The following is a 25,669-nucleotide window of genomic DNA, read 5'->3' as shown; positions in this document are numbered from 1 at the left end:
TTTCTAGCTAATTTGAAGAGATAGAAAGAGCCAAGTTTTCAGGATAAATCAAAGATGACCAAGTTACCTGTTGTCATTGTTCTTTTTGTTCTTGTGGCTGCTTCAGGTATTATTTAAACACAAAAATATATAGTCTTAAATGCTTTATGAATTTCTCCAAGTCACTCACTGAATTTCTCCAAGTATTTATCATTTAAATGTAATTTTTTTTTACAATTTTCATCAATTAGAGAATAACTACTATTTTGGTGTCTTTATCCAATATATCAGTATCCTTTATTATTATCACGTATATTTATTGGCACTAGTTTCTTCATTTTCACTATATAATAGCTTGTTATATTATTTTTTTTTGCTAATTCTTGTGTAGTTGAGACAATGATTCCAAAAGTAGAAGCGACAAAAAGGTGTCAAGTCGTTTTCAGCCCGAGCGGATGCAACTTGTCAAATTGTAGAAAACAGTGTTATGAAAGTCACGGAGCACAAAATGGTTATGGCTCTTGTGTTGAAGGAAATCCACAAGTCTACGCTTGTGTTTGCAACTATGATTGTGGCCGTTAATTATTTATTTTCATTATTCCTGTGTTTTCTTCTTATATGTTGTTCAATTCAATAAAAGATTAATATATTGTTCATTAATTGTATTTTATTTGTGTCATTTGATACTGAGCATATTTTGTATAATAATAATGTTACGAAATTTTCTATAGTCGGTACTATCGTCCACTGAAGTTGAGGATATGATATGCAAATAGCATTTTACAATGCTCACATGAAAAAATATGTAAATTTCATGCAAATCCAATATTTGTCTCCATATAGCACGGTTATAAATCGAGATTATTGCCGTGATCTTCTCGATAATTTGTTTTTGTCGGCTCTTTTCTGAATATCATAAACACACTTTATTTAACATATGTACTTTTAAGAAATTATTAATTTTAATATAAGTGGTCACTGTTGAGTGTTTTCTCCTCAAAATATTACCGATTAAGTTAATTTCTGAAATACCACATAACTTGATGAAATCAGCTAGTTGTAAGAAAAATAAATTGTTCATTCTAGTAAAAAAAGATATTAAACCTAAACCAAAATAATTCATACCTAGTTCATGTTTATCGCCAGTGGATAGCAGAAGGAATGATAGGAGAACAAAAAAATGAAAATGCAATCATTTCTAAGGCACAAGGTAACTAAGAAAAATATAGAAACTGAAGATACATTTTTCTCTTGAGAAATATATAGATTTGTGTGGCTTCTCTTTTACTTCCACTATTAAAGAATAGAGAAAAAAAATCCAGCAGAAAATTTGAAGAGAATTTCTCAAGTGAGTTCAGGCCAAGCATGAGCATAGTAGTGAAGGCACTCTCTCCTCTACTTGCACATAAGCCTCCTGCCCCAGTTACTGATACTCCAGCTCCTGATTCTTGAGTTCCCTTGATTTGAATGCATTGAACATCTCTACCTTCTCTTTTCTCAGTGAGTAATGAATGTTTCACCAATGTACCATCAATCTCTCAGCAGTTTCTTCTGCTATTGTGTAAAAGACATAATTGACCTTGTTGCTGCCAATTTCCTTTCATATTGGAAACCTTTTACTGAGTACAATGTATTAAAGCACTGAAGCCCTATGGTACCAACCGGTACCAAGCCCTGGGGCCTGGGGTACCAGATTTCCTTAGATTAAACATTAACCTGACCCAATGCTCAAAAAGGAATCTACTGAAACTACATCAACTGAGATTCAAATCAAACTGAAATCAAATAAGAAACATTCGAGTAACAAAAAAACAAAACAACTTAGATGTTTATAGCAACAAAAAGGTATGAATGATCTTCTGGTAATTGCACTAAAGCAGCAATTAATTCACCACCTCAGACCTTCAGTACCAGTACCAGTACCAGTACCAGTAGCTTTTACATCAAAAGAATCCAAATCCAACTGACTTGTTAAGGCCTCCACTTCAACTGACCTTGTTATAAATTTTGTTTTTGGCAGTCTATCTTCTCGATTTGAAGTTCTCAATTCCTCTGACACAAAATCTTTTTGGAAAGGTATAGAAGCAAGTTTTGGAGCATCTGTTTTGTTGATACTGTATTCCTTTAATTTTTTTTAAGGATTTCGTGTGGTTTTTTTTTCTTGTGTGATAATTGTTTCTGAAGAATGTGTATTACCTCAAAATCAGAGTTGACAACTAATAATATTTGTTTTTTTTTTTTCACTTTTAATATTCATCCGTATCCTATTTGTTGTCATGTTTTAGTGCTTCATTAAAAATGAATAATTTGTTCAATCATATTTGCATTTTTTTTGTTGTTGTTTTGATTTATCCTTAACGGCATGACTTGCTCACAAATAATATAGGATTTCCTTCAAGGCAAATGGTGCAGCAGTTAATATAAAATTTTGAGTTGTTCAAAAGTGATGATTTTCTAACTATTTAAAAATACAGTAAATGAATTTAAAACAATGTAAAATTTGGCCTCCAAATGCATTTTCATATGAAATCAAATTGAAATCACATTAATCAATTCAAATCGATTTGTTTGGACTTTGAAAATAAAGTTGTAGATCCACAAATATAAACCAAGATGCACTTTGCATAGGACTGCAGTAGTATGCATAGCGCACATTAATCCGTACTTTCTATCAAAATCTACATTTACATAGTTCAAATAGTCGAATCTGACTGTTCAACATCATCACTTGATCTTAAAGATTTTAGACCATTCAAAAGTAGTAAAATAGTAAATATTTCTAAAAAATATAAAATTTAATTGCAAGTACATTTTCATATCAAGATCATAGTGAACAATTTAGAAATTTTGACTGTTTGGATTTTGAATGAAGATATTAATCCAAATTGAAAATAAAAAATTGCCACATTTGAATTTCAACAGCCACCAAGCTGATATAGAGATGAAGCCCTAGAACTTTGAACTCCCCTCCATACCCTTTATGCATAACTTGTTTAGTCTAAACATTTTACAACACATCCAAAAAGAAAATCATGTAGAAGTCAATTTTTAATGACCATAGTCTTGGCTTGTCGATCTATTTCTATGATGATGAGACCTTTCTCTTTTGTATGAATGCGCTCTATCGGGTTTTCATTGCATTCTTCTAAAGAACTTCAATGTTGCTTGTATGACCTAGATTCTCTCTCCTCAGATCTCTCTCTTGACCATGAATCTTCTCCGGAATCTACTCCATGCTTGGACCTGTCACCATACCTTGATCTTGAATCTTCCCTATCTCTATCTCTATCTCTATCTCTATCTCGGTGCTTTGATCGTGACTCCTTCGATCTATGCCTTTTCACTGAATCTTCATTGTAATCTCCAGAATCTTCATGCTTGCGTTTTGACCATGAATATTCCCTATCTTGAGATTGACGGCTCGATTGCAACTCTTGTTCTTCCCTATTCTTGGATCTGTGCCTTGAGTGGGTATCTTCCCTATCTCGAGCTCGGTGCCTTGATCGTGACACCTTTTCTTCCTTATCCTTTGATTTATGCATTTGCACTGAATCCTCATTGTATTCTCCGGAATCTTCATGCTTTCTCTTTGACCATGAATCTTCTCTGTCATGAGATTGATGCCTCGATTTCAATTCGTGTTCTTCCCTATTTTTGGATCTGTGCCTTGAGTGGGTATCTTCTTCCCTATCTCGAGATGTATGCCTCAGTGGTGAATCTTGAGTGTCTATATTGTTCTTTTTACATCTAGGAGGTGATGGAACCTTTAAAAATAAAAATGGCCACAATTAAACCCTAAGAGTTTTTGGACTGTAATTATGATTAGAGGTACCACCTTTGGTAAGAACAAATTAAGATTTCATTTTGAAACTGGTGGGTTTTCCCTACTTTCATCAATTAAAAAAAAAAGCCCTTGAGTTTGAGCAGCTATGCTGAATACAAGGAAATTTTGTGATACTGTTGATTTCAAATATATGTTATTCTTAGGTTACTGGTAACCAAAAAAGAGAAAATTATTCAGAAATTTTTTTTTCTCTTAGTAAACTAGGGTCTTAAATCTTAATTGAGACCATTAATGGTGATAAACCCACGACCCCAAAAAAAACTAAAAAAAGAAAAAAGAAAAGAAAATGTTGCTCCAATGGATTGTCTTATTGGTTAGAATTTTTGACAATGCATAAGAAGCAATTTCAAAACATTTGTTATCCTTTTAAAACAAATAAAAGATAATACCTTAAAGCGCGGTATATATCGTCCTTCGGGTGGTGGTGGTATACCAAGCCTCTTCAATTCATCATGAGGTATTGGCCTCCTGTTCATACAAAACCCGAGTTATTTCTTTACATCTTCATGCAATGCACTAAACAGGATTAAATAGTTAACCGCAGTATTAATGAGATTTTGATTTCATACAATGGAGCTTTAAATGGTCTCTCTCGGCCTCCAAACCGAAGCTGGCCTGATTCCTTCTTGCCTCCTAATCCCCCTCCTTTTAACAAGTGCAATTCAGAACTTTTATTACAATCCTGTCATGCGCTTTTGCAAATATACCCACAATTTTCTTGTGGTTTGAAGATATAATGAAACACTTTTTACACAATGACTGAAACAGAGTTGAAGTAATGCTATTATAACTTTTTTTATAATGTTCACACTGACTGAAAAAAATCAAATTTTAAGTTCAGACAAACTTGAACCCATAAATTTTCTAGGCTTGATACTAGATTTTAGTTGGTGCATATTAGTCCACTTTTAGAAGATTTTTTTTTTTCCATAATAATAAACTAGAATGGGGCACAAGTGGCAAATATTTGAATAATTTTGGGCAATAGTTGCAAAATGACAAACATAGCAAACAAAGTAAAAACACTCAACAAATAATTAAAAAAGTTGTCCTATACCTAATCTGCGTGGTATCCAACCCGGCATGAGCTGTTGCCTATTGTAATCCACAATTACTTCGTTTCCATCAATTATCGAATGATGTGCATCCTTAAAGCATTACAACAAGTTTTAAAATATAATCCTTGATGCCAGTACGAGTAACAAAGAAAATATGTAATAAAAATTTCATAAAATAATGCAACTTCATTCATTCATTAGGCATTGAAATTTAGAGCACTTGAACATAAGAAAACGCCAAAATAAAATTCTGAAGAAATTGAGTAATTGGAGCTTTATTATTACCTCATAAGCTCGACGCATCTCTCTTTCAGTTTCAAATTCAACAAAAGCATATCCACGCGAGGCTCCGGTAACTAAAAATCACGTTAAAAGTGTTAGTGTGTTCAAATAGCAATGTTGTGTTGAAAGCATCAGAAAATTACACAAATGAAAGGATCACCATATAAGCATTTTGGTCCAAAAGAAAACTGAAATGAATTGAGAGTTTGGTTGGTTATCTTTTGTACACTCTTGCCTGAAAGAAGATGACAGGACCAAATGATACAAGTTGGAATTTATAGGGACCAAAAGAAAAACTTTGAAACCTCATGATCAAAGAGGAAATTTGAAAGAAAAATGTGTATTTAATAAATGATTATATGTAAAAACTTCATACCAATATCCTGCACCAATCTTATGTTCTTCACTCGCCCATATTTGCTCATAACCTTATCAAGAGAAAACATATATATTACCTTCATTCATTCAAATTACAAAAAACACCAAAAGGGATATTGCACAGAACTATACAAAAGGCTAGAAGAAAAAAAAGAAGAAGGAAAACCTCTTTAAGGGTTTTTTCTTCAGTCTCCCGTGAGAGGCGCCCCACAAACACAGTACAATACGGGTCACCAATAACCTTTGGATCTCCAAATGGGTCATCTGAAATAATAGGGAATAGTAAGATAAATAGTAAATCATCTCCAAATGGGTCACCAATTATATCTGTTTGTCCAGTGCCAGCTCAACCGTGGTACAGGATATTGGTACCAATCACTGAGTAATGGTACCAGTACACACCTGACAGTATGAAAACTAATGGTACCAGTCACTGAGTAATTAAAACCAATATTAATTTCATTAATTTGTTCTAACTATGTAAGGTTTTCTAACTAAATCAAGAACTCCCACCTCAGATTCCAGTCCAGACAGGGTGTGTAATATCTTAACTGATGTAATTAAAACCTACTTAAGCAAACATCAAAATACCGCCTGATCTCAGAGAAAACTGTACCAGTAAGGAACAGAAACTATACCAGTACATACCTGAAAGAACGTAAAATACTGGTACCAGTCACCGAGTAATTATAATCAATCCTCATTTCTTTAATTTGTTTTAACTATGTAAGGTTTTATAACTAAATCAATGATTGCCACCTCAGATTCCAGTCCAGACAGGTTTTTTAATTGCTTAACTGAAGTAATTAAAACCTACTTAAGCAAACATTAAAATATTGCCTGATCTCAGAGAAAAATGTACCAGTAAGGAACAGAAACTATACCAGTACATACCTGACAGAACGTAAAATACTGGTACCAGTCACTGAGTACTTATAATCAACCCTCATTTCATTAATATGTTTTAACTTATGTAAGGTTTTATAACTAAATCAAGGATTTCCCACCTCAGATTCAAGTCCAGATAAGTTGCTTAATTGTTTAACTGAGGTAATTAAAACCTACTTAAGCAAACATGAAAATACTGGCTGATCTCAGAGAAAACTGTACCAGTAAGGAACAGAAATTATACCAGGACATACCTGACAGAACGTAAAATACTGGTACCAGTCACTGAGTAATTATAATCAATCCTCATTTCACTAATACGTTTTAACTGTGTAAGGTTTTATAACTAAATCAAGGATTTTCCACCTCAGATTCAAGTCCAGATAAGTTGTGCAATTGCTTAACTGTGGTAATTAAAACCTACCTAAGAGTTGTTAGAGAGAGAGAGAGAGAGAGAAACGAACAGAGGCCGGAGGAAGAGCAGAGAAGAGCACGATAGACGGCGTTGTCGTGAGGAAGCACATCCGTACCGTCGATGCTACCGGCTTGGATTGGATGGTAAGACTCGGCGTACCACACCGCGTTTAAATTGCTCATTTTCTATATCTAAGAGAGAGGGGTCCCACTTGGCAGCCTCTGCCAAGGATTCAAAGAAACAAAAAGAGAGATCGAAAGAGGTGATGAGTCCAGTGAGGAGAATCAATTTCTTATGTCGGTTTTCACTTTCAGGGAAAAAGAGAATAAAGATATTGAGAGTGCAGTTTTTCTTAATACAGCGCACGTACTCTACACTGACTCATGACTCGAGAGCAGTACTGGTATCGGGAAGAAAAGAAGACTGGTATCGGGTTGGCTTCCATCCGACCCAATAAGAAATTGGGGCCTGTTTAGGATCTGAAGGCGGGTAAGGTATAAGAGGGATCCGAATTCTCTTGTTTGCGCTGGGTTGATTTGGGGCTTTTGGAGTTTTCCATGTTCCCTTGATTTATTGGAAGTTCTAAATAGCGTTTATCGTGTCACAATGGAAAACCTACAAAAAAAAAGCTATAGCGAATAGCGTCGTTATAGCAAAAGTTATGTCATATAGTGTTTTTTTTTTTATATAAAAATTATATCATATATTTGTACTAAATATCAACATTATCTAAGTTTCATAGAACAATATCAAATTGATTAAAAAAATATAATATTCATATTGAACCAATACAAAGTTCAAATTGCGACTCAAAATATCTATCATAAACTATTGATCTTTTTCTATTCAAAATATATTCAACATCATAACATAATCTATCTTTTTTAATTTTAAATTTCAAAATAACCTAGACATCATGACATAATTAACTATTTAATCTATTCAAAATATTCAAACTACTATATAGTAAGTATCATTTTGTTACTTCAAGAAATATCTTAATATATTCAATCTAAGCCTTTATTTAAAACCCATATAAATTGAAAAGTAAAAAAAAAAAAACTCATGTTGCATAGCTCGTTGTAACTTTCTTATTTTGATTTCGTTTGATGGATCTCTCATTAAATATTAAATAGTTTAATATAAAGTTTAGTACGTCAATTGCAAAAAAAAAAAAAAAATCACAGTTAAAATTCAATACGAGCCTTTATTTAAAGTCCATATAAATTGAAAAGAAAAGAAAAAACAGCTAATGTTGCACAGTGGACGCTATTTGCGCTACACGCTACACGCTACACGCTATTACTGCTATTACCGCTATAGCGTCCGTAGCTCAAATAGCGTGTTATTATGCCATAGCTTAGCGTTTAGGGTCCAAAAACGCTATAGCGCGCTATTTAGAACACTGTTTATTGGGAAGCAAATCTGCTGCGATTCCAATTCCAACAATTTATTTATTAGGATGTAAGAATCCTAAAAAGAGATAATTTTTGTGCACGAATCTCAAAATATATAAACGGTTGAGATTAGAATTGCAGGGACCCTGCAATCTTGTAGGATCACACCATATTTATTTCCGATTTATTGTGCCGGATCTCTGGTTTTTTTTTTCTTTTCTTTTTTATTCGATTGAAAGAAGTAAGATTGTCAAAACAATTTTTTTTTTTCATTTTAGTTTTCAAAGTTAGAACTAAACCGAACCGATTAAATATATTAAAAAAATAAGAACCGAATCGAATCGAATAAATTGAAGTTAATTATAGTTTGTTAATTTAATTTCAAACCGAAGTATACTAGCCTAATAATTTAAGGGCCCCTAAATTGCTCAACAAAATTAGAACAATATGGTCATGTTTTATTGTGGAGTTATGCCATCCGCTATGCTACTGCATCAAAACTTTTTAGATAGATTAACTTATTCTACTTGTAGGATCCATTATCATAGGTAATTTATTTTCCAACATTTACTCCACCAAGTGAATTAATTTAAATCATAACTAATTTATTAAATGAGATGTAAAACATGAATAGTATAGAGTTGAGTAATTAATTTAATATTTATTAATTTTACTTCACAACTAAATTACATGACCTATATATCCAACTGTTTAACAAAGCAACAATAATTTATTTTACCTGAAATACATTTTGTTTATAGTTTTATTTTAAATCTTTTGAATTTTGCACTTCATATTAGTGTTTACTTTTTATTGATCACATGTTTTTGTCTTGAATATACGATAGAAAAGTCCTAAATTAATTTTCTATCCAAAATAAAACAAATGACTCAAGTTCAAATTGATTATGTTTATAAATGTTTGTTGAAAGAAAAAAGTTAGTTAAAATTCATGTCCATTTTTTCTTAAATTATATGTAAGATATTATTATTTTCTTATAAAATGTTCTATATTTATTTAGTATAATTTTAACATTATTTTTTTTCCTACTAAATATAGGTACGTAGTTTGGATGAAAATATAAACATAACACCAATTTTTTTATATATATCCAAAAAATAAATAAAATTTTAAAAAATAACCAACTAGCTATTAAAATTGCAAAAACTACCCAAACCGGTTAACTAGTAACTGGACTCAAATCAAATTTCCGATTAACCATTTTCCGGACCCGTTGAAATAGTCCGGTTAACCATTAACCGGAAATTTGATTTGAGTCCGGTTATTGGTTAACCGGATTTGTGCATTTGTGCATTTTTCTTTTTTTTTTATTTGAAAACAGAAATTTTTTATTTTATTTTTTGTATTAAAATATTAGAAATGTTGAATATATTTCTTTGATAATAGATGGAATTCAATATAATTTTATTTATTAGAAAGACTGCAACAAATAACCCGGATCAATATTTTTCAGGCGGATTTTTCGCGGCTGTAAGAAAAATTAATATATTTCTTTATGTGTTATTGGAAAAAAATAAAAATGTTTAGATTCTGAGTTATTGATCCCGGTTCAAAAGTCACTTCTAGGTAATCTAGAAAATATTGTGATCTTTCTAGTACATTTAATTTATAAAAAGTTGTATCTATTCTGAGAATTCTTTTTGAAAAACAATCATTAAATAAATTAAAGTTTTTGTTTTTTTTCAAAAATAGATACAACTTTTCATAAATTAAATGTCCTAGAAAGATCACAATATTTTATGGATTACCTAGAAGTGACTTTTGAACCTGTATCAATAACTCAGAATCTAAACATTTTTATTTTTTTCCAATAACACATAAAAAAGATATTAATTTTTCTTACAGCCGCGAAAAATCAGGCCTGAGAAATATTGATCCGGGTTATTTTTTGCAGTCTTTCTAATAAATAAAATTATATTGTATTCCATCTATTTTCAAAGAAATATATTCAACATTTCTAATATTTTAATACAAAAAATAAAAAAAATTAGAAATTTCTGCTTTTTAAAAAAAAAAAAAACTTCCGGTTAGTGATTAACCGGTAAAAAAAAAAATTCCGGTTAGTGGTTAACCAGTTTTATTTCTTGAGTTCGGGAATCCACTAATCGGACATTTGTCCTAAATCCGGTTATTGGATAACCGGTTTGGGTAAATTTCGAATTTCAGTCGGGATTGGGATATTTTTTTAAATTTTATTTATTTTTTTGATATAAATAAAAAAATCGGAACATAACATGAGAGAAATAGTAAAAACAAAAATGCAATCATCTATTCTTTAGTTTGAAATTTTTTATGGGAATTAAAGCATTAATCAGAATCAATGAGGAAGAAAAAATTTATCATTTCTTGTCAGATTTATTGAATTAATTTATATAGTAATAAATTTCTTAATTTATATATAATACTGAATTGCTTTAATTTTGTTGCACTATGCAATATTATTGCAAAAATATATATTAACACAAATATTCTCATTTTTTTTTACCTTCGTTTAGACATTTTTTTTTGTAGTTTTAGTTTTTAAATCTTTTGAATTTTGCCCTTCATTTCATTCGTGTTATCTTATTATTGTTCATATCTTTTTGTCTTGCATAGACGATACAAAAATCCTAAATTATTTTTCTCTCTAAAGTAAAAAAGAATGACTCAAGTTCTAATTGACTATGCTTATACATTTTTGTTGAAAAAAAAAGTTAGTTAAAATTCCTGCACACTTTTTCTTTAATTGTTTGTTAGATATTGTTATTATCTAATATAATGTTTTATGTTTATTTCGGATAATTTTAACAATCTTTATATTTTTCTACTAAATGTAGGTACTTAGTTTGGTTGGAAATATAAACAGCAATGTGAGAGAAATAGTAAAAAACTTTTAATGTCCTTCACATAATAACCAAATTCTAAACAAAATGCGTTTTGTATCGCACATATTACTCTTCAGAACAATTTTGTTTTCCTTCCAACAATAACTAAATATGGTGGGAGTTGAAATAGCTAACCCTCCTACCAGCTTTAAAATATTTTAAAATAATTTTAGCTATGCAAATTATATTGATTTACATTTTTCTCAGCTGGCATTGACCAACTAAATAACCAAATAGCAGAGCCTAAGGATTTATTTTGTAAGTTTTTGTTTTCTAATAATTAAACCAAGTGATGATAACCAAATTGAAGTTGAAAACAATCTTTCTAACCTAATTACCGAATTATGATAACAAACCAAATATGGAGTAAGGAATTCAACAACACAAGGAAGCTATAAGAGTCACTTGGAGATGATTCATTCAAGCACATAATTAAATTTTTCTAGCTAATTTGAAGAGAAAGAAAGAGCCAAGTTTTCAGGATAAATCAAAGATGACCAAGTTACCTGTTGTCATTGTTCTTTTCGTGCTTGTGGCTGCTTCAGGTATTATTTAAACACAAAAATATATAGTCTTCGATGCTTTATGAATTTCTCCAAGTCAATCACTGAATTTCTCCAAGTATCTATCATTTAAATGTAATTTTTTTTTTACAATTTTCATCAATTAGAGAATAACTACTATTTTGGTGTCTTTTTCCAATATATCAGTATCCTTTGTTATTATCACGTATATTTATTGAAACTAGTTTCTTCATTTTTACTATATAATAGCTTGTTATATTATTTTTTTTTGGTTAATTCTTGTGTAGTTGAGACAATGATTCCAAAGGTAGAAGCGGCAAAAAGGTGTCAAGTCGTTTTCAGTCCGAGCGGATGCAACTTGTCAAATTGTAGAAAACAGTGTTATGAAAGTCACGGAGCACAAAATGGTTATGGCTCTTGTGTTGAAGGAAATCCACAAGTCTACGCTTGCGTTTGCAACTATGATTGTGGTCGTTAATTATTTATTTCCAACATTCCTGTGTGTTCTTCTTATATGTTGTTCAATTCAATAAAAGATTAATATATTGTTCATTAGTTGTATTTTATTTGTGTCATTTGATACTGAGCCGTGCATATTTTGTATAATAATAATGTTACGTAATTTTCTATAGTCTGTACTACCGTCCACTGAAGTTGAGGATATGATATGAGAATATGTAAATTTCATGTAGTTTCAATATTTGTCTCCATATAGCATGCTTATAAATCGAGATTATTGTCGTGATATTTTTTATAATTGTTTTTGTCGACTCTTTTCTGAAGATCGTAAAACCCTTTATTTAGCATATGTACTTTTAATAAATGATTAATTTTTGGAAAAATTGGTTATTTGCCACTCCAAAATCTTCAAATTTGAAAAATGCCATTCAAAATTTGAAATTGTAATAATGCCACTATAAACTTCATTAATCTTTAATTTTGTCACTCCAAATAATTAATGACTAAAATACCCTCCCTTCTTCTCCTTTTCTTCTTCTCCTGCCTCCTCTTTTTTTTCTTCTCCTGTAACTTCACTACTCTGATGAATTGCATAAATTTTCATAGTTGAGTACAAGTGCAAATCTAGAACAATAAGGCATCAAATTAAGTGTTTAACATTAGACTAAAACAACACAATTCACGAGTCGACTAAAAAAGTGTATAGATTATTGAAGCATTGGCTAAAGAGTTGTAGAGATTCAATAAATAGAAGTGTCATTCCAAATCAGTGCAGCATAGACGACTAACTTTACTTGTGACTACCAAACACATTTATCTGATTATGTCTTAATTTACTCTTTATATTTCCTTGAGATTTCATGAACAGCTCATTAATTTGCACATTCCATTTTAATCCAATCGCGAATTGCTTTTCATATATTCTACGCGCTTCCAACTACAAATAAGTTTCATAGGTCTGATGTTACTTCTATTAATTTAATTTTGACAATACAAGTAAATATATAATCCATATTGTTTTTCATCTCTAATGGCTTGCAACAAGCCGAGTTCAACATTAACATGGAATCAATATTGCCATGTAATCGATAAGTCTATTACACATTGAGAAATCATGTAGATTACTTTAAAAATGAAGTGAAGAGCTTTTTTTTTTTTTCATTTTCGACATGGTCACGGAAGGAAAATATAAAGAAAAACAGGAGGCAGAAGGAGAAAAGGAGAAGGGAAGGTATTTTAGTCATTAATTATTTGGAGTGACAAAATTAAAAATTAATGAACTTTAAATTGGCATTATTACAATTTTAAATTTTGGGATATTTTTTTTTCAAATTTGAAGGCTTTGGAGTGGCAATAACCAATTTTCCCTTACCTTTAATATAAGTGGTCACTGTTGAGTGTTTCCTCCTCAAAATATTACCGATTAAGTTAATTCCTGAAATACCACAGAACTTGATGAAATCAGCTAGTTGTAAAAAAAATAAATTGTTCATTCTAGTAAAAGGAGATATTAAACCTAAATCGAAATAATTCATACCTCGTTCATGTTTATCGCCAGTGGACGGCGGAAGGAATGATAGGAGAACAAAAAATGAAAAATGCAATCATCTCTTCTTTTCTTTGCAAATTTTGATGAGAATTAAAGCATTGATCAGATAACTATGGTACTGTAAGGAATCAATGAGAAAGAAAAAATTGTCATTTCTTGTCAGATGTATTTAATTAATTTATATAGTACTAAATTTCTTGATTTATATATAATACAATCGCTTTAGTTTTGTTGCACTATGTAATATTATTGCAAAAATATATAGTAACGAAAATATTCTCAATTTTTTTTTTCCTTCGCTTGGACATTATTCTTGGAGTTTTAGTTTTAAAATATTTTGAATTTTGCCCTTCATTTCATTCGTGTTATCTTAATATTGTTCATATCTTTTTGTCTTGCATAGACGATACAAAAATCCTCAATTACTTCTCTCTCTAAAGTAAAATAGAATGACTCAATTTCTAATCGACTATGCTTTTACATTTGTGTTCAAGAAAAAAGTTAGTTAAAATTTCTGCACACTTTTTCTTTAATTGTTTGTCAGATATTGTTATTTTCTTATATAATGTTCTATGTTTGTTTCGGATAATTTGAACATCTTTTATTTTTTTTCTACTAAATTTAGGTATCTAGTTTGGTTGGAAATATAAACAACAACGTGAGAGAAATAGTAAAAAACTTTTAATGTCCTTCACATAATAACCAAATACTAAACAAAATGCATTTTGTATCGCACATATTACTCTTCAGAACAATCTTGTTTTCCATCCAATAATAACTAAATGTGGTAGGAGTTGAAATAGCGAACCCTCCTACCAACATTATAATATTTGAAAATAATTTTAGCAATGAATATTATATTGATTTAACCTTTTCTCAGCTGGCATTTATCAACTGAATAACCAAACAGCAGAGCCTGATGATTTATTTTGTAAGTTTTTGTTTTCTAATAATTAAACCAAGTGATGATAACCAAATTGAAGTTGAAAACAATCTCTCTAACCTAATTACCGAATTATGATAACAAACCAAATATGGGGTAAGGAATTCAACAACACAAGGAATCTATAAAAGTCACTTGGAGACGATTCATTTAAGCACATAATTAAATTTTTCTAACTAATTTGAAGAGAAAGAAAGAGCCAAGTTTTCAGGATAAATCAAAGATGACGAAGTTACGTGTTGTCATTGTTCTTTTCGTTCTTGTGGCTGCTTCAGGTATTATTTAAACACAAAAATATATAGTCTTCAATGCTTTATGAATTTCTCCAAGTATCTATCATTTAAATGTAATTTTTTTTTTTACAATTTTCATCAATTTGAGAATAACTACTATTTTGGTGTCCTTATCCAATATATCAGTGTCCTTTATTATTATCACGTATATTTATCGGCACTAGTTTCTTCATGTTCGTTATATAATAGCCTGTTATATTTTTTTTTTGCTAATTCTTGTGTAGTTGAGACAATGATTCCAAAAGTTGAAGCGGCAAAAAGGTGTCAAGTCGTTTTCAGCCCGAGCGGATGCAACTTGTCAAATTGTAGAAAACAGTGTTATGAAAGTCACGGAGCACAAAATGGTTATGGCTCTTGTGTTGAAGGAAATCCACAAGTCTACGCTTGTGTTTGCAATTATGATTGTGGCCGTTAATTATTTATTTCCATCATTCCTGTGTTTTCTTCCTATATGTTGTTCAATTCAATAAAAGATTAATATATTGTTCATTAATTGTATTTTATTTGTGTCATTTGATACTGAGCCGTGCATATTTTGTATAATAATAATGTTACGTAATTTCCTATAGTCGGTACTATCGTCCACTGAAGTTGAGGGTATGATATGCGAATAGCATTTTACAATGCTCACATTAAAGAATATGTAAATTTCATGCAGATCCAATATTTGTCTCTATATAACACAGTTATAAATCGAGATTATTGTCGTGATCCTCTCGATAATTTATTTTTGTCGGCTCTTTTCTGAAGATCATAAACACACTTTATTTAGCATATGTACTTTTAAGAAATGATTAATTTTAATATAAGTGGTCACTGTTGAGTGTTTGCTCCTCAAAATATTACCCATTATGTTAATTCCTGAAATACCACAGAACTTGATGAAACCAGTTAGTTGTAAGAAAAATCAATTGTTTATTCTAGTAAAAGGAGATAATAAACCTAAATCGAAATAATTCATACCTAGATCAAGTTTATCGCCAGTGGACGGCGGAACGAATGATAGGAGAACAAAAAATGAAAATGCAATCATCTCTTCTTTTGTTTGCAAATTTTGATGAGAATTAAAGCACTGATCAGATAACTATGGTACTGTAAGGAATCAATGAGAAAGAAAAAATTATCATTTCTTGTCAGATGTATTTAATTATTTATATAGTACTAAATTTCTTGATTTATATATAATACTGAATCGCTTTAGTTTTGATGCACTATGTAATATTATTGCAAAAATATATAGTAACGAAAATATTCTCAAATTTTTTTTACCTTCGCTTGGACATTATTCTTGGAGTTTTAGTTTTAAAATATTTTGAATTTTGCCCTTCATTTCATTCGTGTTATCTTAATATTGTTCATATCTTTTTGTCTTGCATAGACGATACAAAAATCCTCAATTACTTCTCTCTCTAAAGAAAAATAGAATGACTCAATTTCTAATTGACTGTGCTTATACATTTGTGTTCAAGAAAAAAGTTAGTTAAAATTTCTGCACACTTTTTCTTTAATTGTTTGTCAGATATTGTTATTTTCTTATATAATGTTCTATGTTTGTTTCGGATAATTTGAACATCTTTTATTTTTTTTCTACCAAATTTAGGTATCTAGTTTGGTTGGAAATATAAACAACAACGTGAGAGAAATAGTAAAAAACTTTTAATGTCCTTCACATAATAACCAAATTCTAAACAAAATGCGTTTTGTATCGCACATATTACTCTTCAGAACAATCTTGTTTTCCATCCAATAATAACTAAATGTGGTAGGAGTTGAAATAGCGAACCCTCCTACCAACTTTATAATATTTGAAAATAATTTTAGCAATGAATATTATATTGATTTACCCTTTTCTCAGCTGGCATTGACCAACTGAATAACCAAACAGCAGAGCCTGATGATTTATTTTGTAAGTTTTTGTTTTCTAATAATTAAACCAAGTGATGATAACCAAATTGAAGTTGAAAACAATCTCTCTAACCTAATTACCGAATTATGATAACAAACCAAATATGGGGTAAGGAATTCAACAACACAAGGAATCTATAAAAGTCACTTGGAGACGATTCATTTAAGCACATAATTAAATTTTTCTAACTAATTTGAAGAGAAAGAAAGAGCCAAGTTTTCAGGATAAATCAAAGATGACGAAGTTACGTGTTGTCATTGTTCTTTTCGTTCTTGTGGCTGCTTCAGGTATTATTTAAACACAAAAATATATAGTCTTCAATGTTTTATGAATTTCTCCATGTCAATCACTGAATTTCTCCAAGTATCTATCATTTAAATGTAATTTTTTTTTTTACAATTTTCATCAATTTGAGAATAACTACTATTTTGGTGTCCTTATCCAATATATCAGTGTCCTTTATTATTATCACGTATATTTATCAGCACTAGTTTCTTCATGTTCATTATATAATAGCCTGTTATATTATTTTTTTTTACTAATTCTTGTGTAGTTGAGACAATGATTCCAAAAGTTGAAGCGGCAAAAAGGTGTCAAGTCGTTTTCAGCCCGAGCGGATGCAACTTGTCAAATTGTAGAAAACAGTGTTATGAAAGTCACGGAGCACAAAATGGTTATGGCTCTTGTGTTGAAGGAAATCCACAAGTCTACGCTTGTGTTTGCAATTATGATTGTGGCCGTTAATTATTTATTTCCATCATTCCTGTGTTTTCTTCCTATATGTTGTTCAATTCAATAAAATATTAATATATTGTTCATTAATTGTATTTTATTTGTGTCATTTGATACTGAGCCGTGCATATTTTGTATAATAATAATGTTACGTAATTTCCTATAGTCGGTACTATCGTCCACTGAAGTTGAGGATATGATATGCGAATAGCATTTTACAATGCTCACATTAAAGAATATGTAAATTTCATGCAGATCCAATATTTGTCTCTATATAACACAGTTATAAATCGAGATTATTGTCGTGATCCTCTCGATATTTTGTTTTTGTCGGCTCTTTTCTGATGATCATAAACACACTTTATTTAGCATATGTACTTTTAAGAAATGATTAATTTTAATATAACTGGTCACTGTTGAGTGTTTCCTCCTCAAAATATTACCCATTAAGTTAAGAGGAGTTTTCAAATGCCTCCATTTTTAGTACCTCGATCCTGCTTTCATTTTTAAAAACTTTAATAACTCAAAATTTAAAACTTAAAAGTCAAAATAAACTATTGGATATGATTTACATCATTTTATCTATGCACTTGTAAAAAATTATGATATTTCAACTTAGTTTTGGTTATCATCAAGAACTTGTTAAAACGTACTAATATAGATAATTTCTAAACGTTTGATTTTTCAACTAATTGATTCACATAAAAAGAAAATAGAAATGTGATAATTTTTTTTTAGCAAATAGATAAAATAACATAGATCACATCTAACGATTTTATTTTAAGATTTATGATATAAATTTTGAATTATTAGCATTTTGAAAATGAAGATATGGTGAAGACACAAAAAATTGGAGGCATTTGAACGCCTCTTCTTTTAAATAAAAATTGATATATCGTAAGGATTTGCTTTTAGTATTAGATAGTTTGGTTTTATGCGCTGCATAAAGTTAAAACTACTCTGTTAAAATATTTTTCCGTATTGTGGTTTATTTGAAGTATGAATCATTAAAGATGTATCGAGTACCTGACATCTATGACCCGCATCGATATCTCATAGAAAACCACACGATTGACAGCTTTGGTGCCGCCACAGGGAACTAAATCTAGTGGGAGCAAGCTGTTTTGGTCTATTTATTAATCCATCGACAATTCTCTCTCGTCCGATTGAAGTTCCTCTTTGCGAATCGAATCGATTAGGGTTTTCTCTCCCTCGCTTCTCCTCTGCCAGTTCGACGGCGACCATGTACGGATCAAGAGGGTAAGTGATGGGGTAAACCCTAACCCTAGTTTTATTTCCCTTGTTCGTTTTGTGGAAGCAACCAATTGAAATTATGATCTGGCTTTACAGTTTTAAGGTTCAATTTCTATAATTCCTTCATGAGGAAACCCTAACCCTAGTTTTATTTAGAAGGGTTCAAAGAAGATTAAGTTCATTTAAACCAGTAATTGATAGTGCCTGTTGTTTTGTTACTTGGTTCCTTGGTTTAAAAATGTGAAAACCATAGACATATTTTGGAATACATGAAAAGATAGAAACCTCTGAACCTGGTTACCTGCATTTTTTTGAATTCGCATCCCCTGAGATATCTCAAACTTTGAGTGGATATGCAGAAAATCTTGATCGTTCAAATACTTTCTGTACGAATCTTAAAGCACAATAGTACTGACCCTGTGCATTCCGAAGAAAAAAAAATTGGCATGGCTTTAGATTAACTTAAAATTTGAGATATCTCACAGGGTACGGACTGCATCTTTTTAGGCATTGTTTGATAAAATTGTAGAGTTGATTTTAAATTTATGGGTAATTACAAAAATGGGGATTGAGTGATGGGGGGTTACTCTCCTTCTTTTTTCTTTCTTGGGGATAAATGTGTGAAGGGCAATGGCGGGGCCTGGTGGGGGGGTATCTGACGGTGGGTTCTCGGATGGGTCTGGTGGGTACAGCGAGGGGGGCTCAAAGAGGCCACCACGAATGATCGAATCCAATCCCTACTTCGCAGTTTCAGGCGGTGTTCCTGCACCGGGTCTAATGGAAGCATATGATGGGACCCCCAGTGGATCAAAGCGGCCACGCGCCTTCGACCCAAACCCGTACTTCATGGGTCCTGCATTCTATCCCCCATTTCCAACCGGCGGTCTTCCCGGGGGTGGGTCCACTGCTGGGTTGTACAACTTCCCAGTGGTGCGAATCAGGGGGTTGCCGTTCAATTGTGAGGATATCGACATTTACAAGTTCTTCACTGGGCTGGATGTTGTCGATTGCTTGTTTGTGAATAAAAATGGCCGGTTTACCGGGGACGCATATGTGGTGTTCCCAACCCCTATGCAAGCACAGCTGGCACTGCAGCGGGACCGGCAAAACATGGGCCATCGCTATGTCGAGGTCTTTGGTTGCAAGAAAAGTGACTACTATAATGCTGTTGCTGCTGAGGTAGCATCTAAATTTCTCTTTATCAACAATATATATATATATATAATTTTCAGTATTGGTCTACTTTATGTAGCATTTTGGTTTTGCTCGTCTACATTTTCATTTTTTTGCATGTTTGATTTGATATAACACATTATATTTTGAATTATCTGTGTAACTTTTCAGGTTCTTTGCAGGTGTTGGCCAACCATTTGGTGTGTTTGTAATTCTGTTGTATTCTGACAAATTTGCACATGACCGAATTCTTTTCTGATAAACCCATGGAATGAAAATAATGCTGGATAGGTGGTTTAATTTTTGATAGTTAGTATGGACTGTATATCACTCTATTTGGTTGAGTTTTACTGAAAAATAAGGGCACTTTAGTCACTTATTTTTCTCTTGGCTATATCACCTTGCTTTTTTCCTTCACTTCTAATATAATAATTAATTTTTGTACAGGTAAACTTCGGTGTTTTTGGATATCCATCCGAGCGGTCCCCACCACCTGCACCTCGAAACAAGCGGCCCCGCGATGAATCAAGGGAGGAGGAGAAGAAGAACCTCGATGAAATGCACTTCACTGAGGTGCTCAAATTACGTGGCCTCCCCTACTCAGTCTCTAGAGAAGAGATAGTGGAGTTTTTCGGGGAGGATTTCGATTTGAAGGAAAGCGACATCCACATCAGCTGCCGCTTTGATGGTAAGGCGACAGGGGAGGCATATGCTGAGTTCACCTCGGCTGATGTGGCGAAGAAGGCTATGTGTCGGGATAAGATGACGATTGGGTCGAGATACGTAGAATTGTTCCCATCGACACCTGACGAGGCTAGCCGTGCGAAATCTAGGTCGAGGCAGTGATTATACAAAGAGTGTTTATGTAATGGTGTTGATCTATTAGGACTTTAGAAGGGTAAAACTGTAGTTTCCTACTGGACTGGTAATCTATTTGATGATCCCCTGCTAGTAGTGTTTTGGATTTGATGAGTGTGTGAGTGGTGTTTCGAGGTGTTTAGATTTAAATGATGATATTAATATTATTATCGTTTCTTAATGGAAGTCATTTGCTTATGCTTCTTTTACATGATGTTTCTGTGCCAACTGCCAACTGGTACAACACAAGTATTATTATGGTACCAGTATGGTACGTGAACCAGGTATTAGATGTAAATATACTTTTACAATTGGAATATGTTTTAAATTAGCATCTTTCATTGGAGTATCTGATTTACTTCAATAAGACTCTTTCATAGTTTTTCTTCAAGAAAGTTTTCCAGTTTTAACTTCAATATTAGTATCTTACTAGTATTGTACCTGTGCCGTTGCAACATGGGCATTTTACAATATAACAAAAATATATTCTCATACAAAAATAGACCAAAAAAAGAATAATTATTCAATAATGAAGTTAAATTAAAAGTCTAATGAAACAAGGTGCTAATTTAACTTCATTTTTCCTAAATTTCAAAAATCAAATAAATAATTAAATACAACTTTCTATAATATAAACAAAGCCAATAGGTAAACCATACAAATAAAATGAACCATACTTGCTCCTGCTGTAAGGCTTGCATCTCCAAGTGTTTACACAACTTCTCATGTACATACATTGGAAAGTTTCAACATTGCGTTTTTTTTAAATACAAATAAAATGATAAAAATTCCTTCAAACAATAAAAAATTATCCATTCCCCATCAATATTTAATTTCGACAGTGCCCTAACTGCCCTTAATGTTTCATCTTCAGAAAATTGTATCAAGAGATAAGAAATAAATCACCTCAGCGTTGAATCTTGTATCAGCTGCTGGGATATTCAACTTCTCCTTCTCCTTCTAAATCCTGGCTTTAAATGGCAACACTATGAAACATTTATAAAAAAAGTATATTATTTGTTCATCCTTTTCTTATCTTCAAACCATTGTATTGTAACAGCACATCCCATGTTGTCAGAATAAGATGGAACAAAAATATTACTTTCAACTGAAATGATATAATATAGAGTTGCCATTTGAAACACATCCTTACCTGATAGTGAGACATTCGAAATTTCAAATCGATTTGCAACAACAGTTAAGAAGAAATGCACCGTAGTCAGAATTCAAATCAGACATATGATAATGGATATCAAAACTCGTACAAAATATGTCTTTTATTTTTCTCTCAATTTTGTTTTCTTTTTTTCTTCGTAGGCAAAGAGTAGGCAAAGAGTAGGAAGGCCCTTTTAAAGGCCCATCAAAACTCATTAAACCAATTCAAATCAGAATTCATTTTTTTATTTCTTTCTGAGTAGGCAAAGAGTAGGAAGGCCCTTTTAAAGGGATTTAGATAGAAGATCGGTTATTTAGAAATTGGTTTAATGCAGCACGTTATCCGCGTGATTAAAAAAAATCTCTCTATTTGATTCTGAAATGAATGGATGCATTAAAGAGCATACAGAGGTGCGTTATTAGCGCCGATTGGTTTCCTTTTTTTATTAATCAAATTTTCAAATGGAAATATATGCGGTTATATTCATGATAAAAAATTAGATTTAGAAATTAAGGAAACATAGAAACAAAATGGGCCAATTTTATTTCGTCATTAAAAATTAATGAAAAGCGTCAGTTGTTACATAAAAGTAGAAATAAAGATGTAAAACTAAAAGTAAAGTTGATTAAATTTCTGATTTAGAGAATAAAACGAAAATGATAATTCCACTTTTTCATTTCCCTTCTTTTTCTTTAAAATCATATAGTTAATAAATTCTATTTTTCCAAAGACATATTTAGTATTTTCAATATTATAAAAAAAAAACTTCTAAGATTAATAACTCAATTTTTTTGGGATGTTACAAATAAGTATCATGACATGTAATAAAACGTGAGAACTCATCAGAAATGGATGATCAAAAAGCCATAACACAATTATGGGTATGTTTTTTACACGTCAGGTCAATCCAATCCAATCCAAATCAAAAGCTCAAACATACTTCAAATAGTGTTAAAACTGAATCCAGGCACCCAAACTTCAAATATTTTTTTTAGGATTTCTCCTTTTACTGATATATTCTAGATTTCTCATGGTAGTATCTATAGAAAAAAAAAATAGAAATAAGGAAGTGAATAAAATCTTGATTTTCATTGTCATCGGAAGGTGTTTTAATTGGAGAGAGAGAAATAAAGAAAGAAAGAAATGGAAACAAAGAAACATAAATTTTACAGATGGAGTCCTAAAATTAGAGAGAAAGAAATAAATAAGGAAATAGTGTATTGAAATAAATTAGCGATATAATTATTTGTGTGACAGTACGTGTTGTGAGTATATTTTTAGTTAAATTTAGACTTCTACACATTATTCAGATACATTTAATCAAAAGAAGACATATTATGTGATTGGAGAGCTGAGATTAAATCCAAAATTTTAACTTTCAATCGTAGCCATTGGCGGATCGGACACCCAACATGCTTAATAATGGAATGGAGATTTAGTTTTAAGTAGTAACTGGTCTGGAGTATTCTATTTTAAGGGTCCTAGAGAACAAGTTCTCTTTTTTTTTTTCAGGAAAAACAAGTTCTTTTTTTTTTTCAGGAAAAACAAGTTCTTTTGTAATTTATATAATTTTAAGGTCTTAAGAGGATTCACCGGAACTCAGTAGATATAGAATTCCATAATGCAATGTTACACCAAAAAGGTATAGTACTAAGTTTCAGTACAATCATGATGTAATTTTTGTCCCTAAATACACTTTTGGTTCAGATTGCAAGTATACAATCTTACCGTGTAGTATATTATCGGGTATCGAACCACAAGGAGTATGATAAATACTATGCTTAAACTTTAAATAATAAATTTCTGAAAAGGAAGAAAGTAAAGTGCAATAAAGTAAATGAGGGGGGGGGGGTGTATTCTAACGATTCCTAAGGTTGGGTTCAATACTCAAAAGAAGGGAGTTTGAAACAATAATTGTAAATAAAAGTAAAAGAAATGAATTGATTTGCTTTCAAGATTTAGAGATCTAGGGGTCTTTAGTCCACAATTCCTTGCTAACTCTATTTATTCGGTATTTGTTTGGATTCATGTATGATTTGACGAGGTTTCTAACCTAATATGTTATTAAGGGTTACTTTTGTAAATTAATAACGTGCCTAGGTAATTCGGACTTCTCGATTAGGTCCCTCACCCTAGCTACCTAGACCCATTGAGCTCTTGTCAGTCTCTCCTCTCCTCAAATATTGGTACTTCACAATTAAGTCCATCATACCAATACCCGATTCGAATTGAGATGTCCTAATTAGGGTTTAGCTTCACAGTTAGGTCCTTCACCAAGTTCCTAACCTTAATTTCTATAGTTACGGCTTAGATTAAATTGGTTACAATCTTAATCTAAACCTAGGGTATTTGCATTCATAATTTGGTACTATCCTATTGATCACAGTCAATTTTGGTTCTTTCGAATCCAAAACGGGATACTACAATTCAAGTACTAACTATGTAATTAACACAAATGATTAAATCACAGAAATTAACAATCAAATCCCATAAAACAATCATAATAAAAACAAATAACCAAATAAAATAGAATTAAACGAGTTCATGCATTGACCTAAATCCCTAGAGGAACTACTCTCTCTTACAGAGATCCATTACAAAAAGTTGGCAAAGTAAGAAAAAATGAAATAAAAGAAGCGATTACACCCTTTAACAAATCAAAAACCTCTATCTTGCCGAATCTTGCTCAGTTTCCCCTTCTTTTCCTTGCTTGAAAGCTTTCCTTACTTCAGAATTTATCGCTAAGTATTGTGTGTGTGGAGAAAGAGAATGAGATAATGAATGTTTTGAATGGAAATGAACCTCCTCTTTTATAGCCAAGGACCATGCCCAATTAAGAGGCTAGGAAGTGGAGTTAGTGGGTGCTATATTTGAATTGTTTCCCCAGGACGCCTTGTCCAAGTTTAGTTGTAAAAACGTGTCCTTGGTGCGCCAAAAATAGAAACCGTGTTGAAAACGTGTAATTTTGGATTTCTGCGAGTTTAGTGCGTCCGACTGACTCCAAATTTCTTTTTCTAGTTTCTAATGTTATAGATCTTCTTGCTAGCTTTCCAAAAAGTGGTCGTACGCCCAAAACGGAGTTACGAGTAGTTATGGTCGTTTTAAGTTCAGGCTCCAGTTATGCGTTCTGCTACAGTGCGGCCAGGCCACCCGCACTGGGCTCGATTTTTCCTGTGCGTCCAGATTTCGACCACATCGAACGTGCGTCTGCACGGATTTTGATGAATAGCTTATTATACCTTTTAAAATTGGCACGCGTCCAAAAATCCAAGTAAGTACTTAGTGCGTCCGCACTGAGCATTTTTCTTCGGTTTTCTTCATTTTCTGAAAATTAAAACCAAACAAACACAGTAACTTGATCCTAGATGTATTTTATTCACTTTATATTCAAAATACAAGATATTTGGTGTTATTTCATGATAAAAATAAGATCGAATATGTATATAATTTAGGCCTATCATGCAATTTATATAAATTTAGCAAAACGCCGGAGTGGTAACCCTAAGGTCATGTTTGCATTGATAAGTATTCTTATAAATATAGAATTCCATAGTGCCATTTCAAAAAATTTACAAGTTTGAAAAAGATTTGGGAAAAAAGTTGTTCTTAATGGAAAGCATTTGTATTTGATGGTTTTTTTCTAGAGAACAAGTTATTTTGGCAATTGGAAGATGTTTCTTAAATTGGCCTCTTTCA

The 25,669-nt window shown here is 31.6% G+C and overlaps 2 protein-coding genes and 1 long non-coding RNA gene across 5 annotated transcripts; 2 read left to right on the top strand and 1 right to left on the bottom strand.

Annotated features, from left to right (window-relative positions):
* Positions 1-1,335: 1,335 nt before the first annotated feature.
* Positions 1,336-2,226, top strand: LOC144560002 (uncharacterized). The gene is made up of 2 exons (XR_013513299.1): positions 1,336-1,479; positions 2,000-2,226. It is a non-coding gene; the product is annotated as an uncharacterized LOC144560002 (long non-coding RNA).
* Positions 2,227-2,816: 590 nt separating this feature from the next.
* LOC144559973 (U11/U12 small nuclear ribonucleoprotein 35 kDa protein-like) lies at positions 2,817-7,118 on the bottom strand. Of its 3 annotated transcripts, XM_078309149.1 has the most exons (9): positions 6,894-7,113; positions 5,708-5,805; positions 5,540-5,591; positions 5,167-5,237; positions 4,881-4,971; positions 4,393-4,468; positions 4,213-4,291; positions 3,473-3,743; positions 2,817-3,271 (listed from the first exon to the last, which is right to left on the bottom strand). In XM_078309149.1, the coding sequence occupies exons 1-9, from the start codon at positions 7,024-7,026 to the stop codon at positions 3,135-3,137; spliced, it is 1,008 nt and encodes a 335-aa protein (XP_078165275.1). In that variant the 5' UTR covers positions 7,027-7,113; the 3' UTR covers positions 2,817-3,134. The 3 variants fall into 3 exon arrangements, with proteins under 3 accessions (XP_078165275.1, XP_078165265.1, XP_078165272.1); XM_078309139.1 differs by having other exon boundaries at positions 2,817-3,743; positions 6,894-7,118; XM_078309146.1 differs by lacking the exon at positions 5,708-5,805 and having other exon boundaries at positions 2,817-3,743; positions 6,894-7,097.
* An 11,577-nt stretch (positions 7,119-18,695) lies between these two features.
* On the top strand, positions 18,696-21,024 carry LOC144559955 (RNA-binding (RRM/RBD/RNP motifs) family protein). The gene is made up of 3 exons (XM_078309123.1): positions 18,696-18,792; positions 19,413-19,965; positions 20,407-21,024. The coding sequence occupies exons 1-3, from the start codon at positions 18,776-18,778 to the stop codon at positions 20,803-20,805; spliced, it is 969 nt and encodes a 322-aa protein (XP_078165249.1). The 5' UTR covers positions 18,696-18,775; the 3' UTR covers positions 20,806-21,024.
* Positions 21,025-25,669: the final 4,645 nt, after the last annotated feature.

The sequence above is a fragment of the Carex rostrata genome, chromosome 1 (genome assembly GCF_964058835.1).
Source record: "Carex rostrata chromosome 1, lpCarRost1.2, whole genome shotgun sequence".
Classification (NCBI taxonomy): domain Eukaryota; kingdom Viridiplantae; phylum Streptophyta; class Magnoliopsida; order Poales; family Cyperaceae; genus Carex; species Carex rostrata.
This window is presented reverse-complemented; position numbering and strand designations above follow the sequence as displayed.

What these genes read in the sequence shown, in the direction of transcription:
- LOC144559973 (XM_078309139.1), bottom strand. Translation starts at nt 7,026, where the DNA reads ATGAGCAATTTAAACGCGGTGTGGTACGCCGAGTCTTACCATCCAATC. An exon ending in AGATGCGTCGAGCTTATGAG is followed by an intron (nt 4,972 to 5,166) that starts GTAATAATAAAG and finishes TAATGCTTTAAG; the next exon opens with GATGCACATCATTCGATAAT. An exon ending in TTGGATACCACGCAGATTAG is followed by an intron (nt 4,469 to 4,880) that starts GTATAGGACAAC and finishes ACTTGTTAAAAG; the next exon opens with GAGGGGGATTAGGAGGCAAG.
- LOC144559955 (XM_078309123.1), top strand. An exon ending in ATAATGCTGTTGCTGCTGAG is followed by an intron (nt 19,966 to 20,406) that starts GTAGCATCTAAA and finishes ATTTTTGTACAG; the next exon opens with GTAAACTTCGGTGTTTTTGG.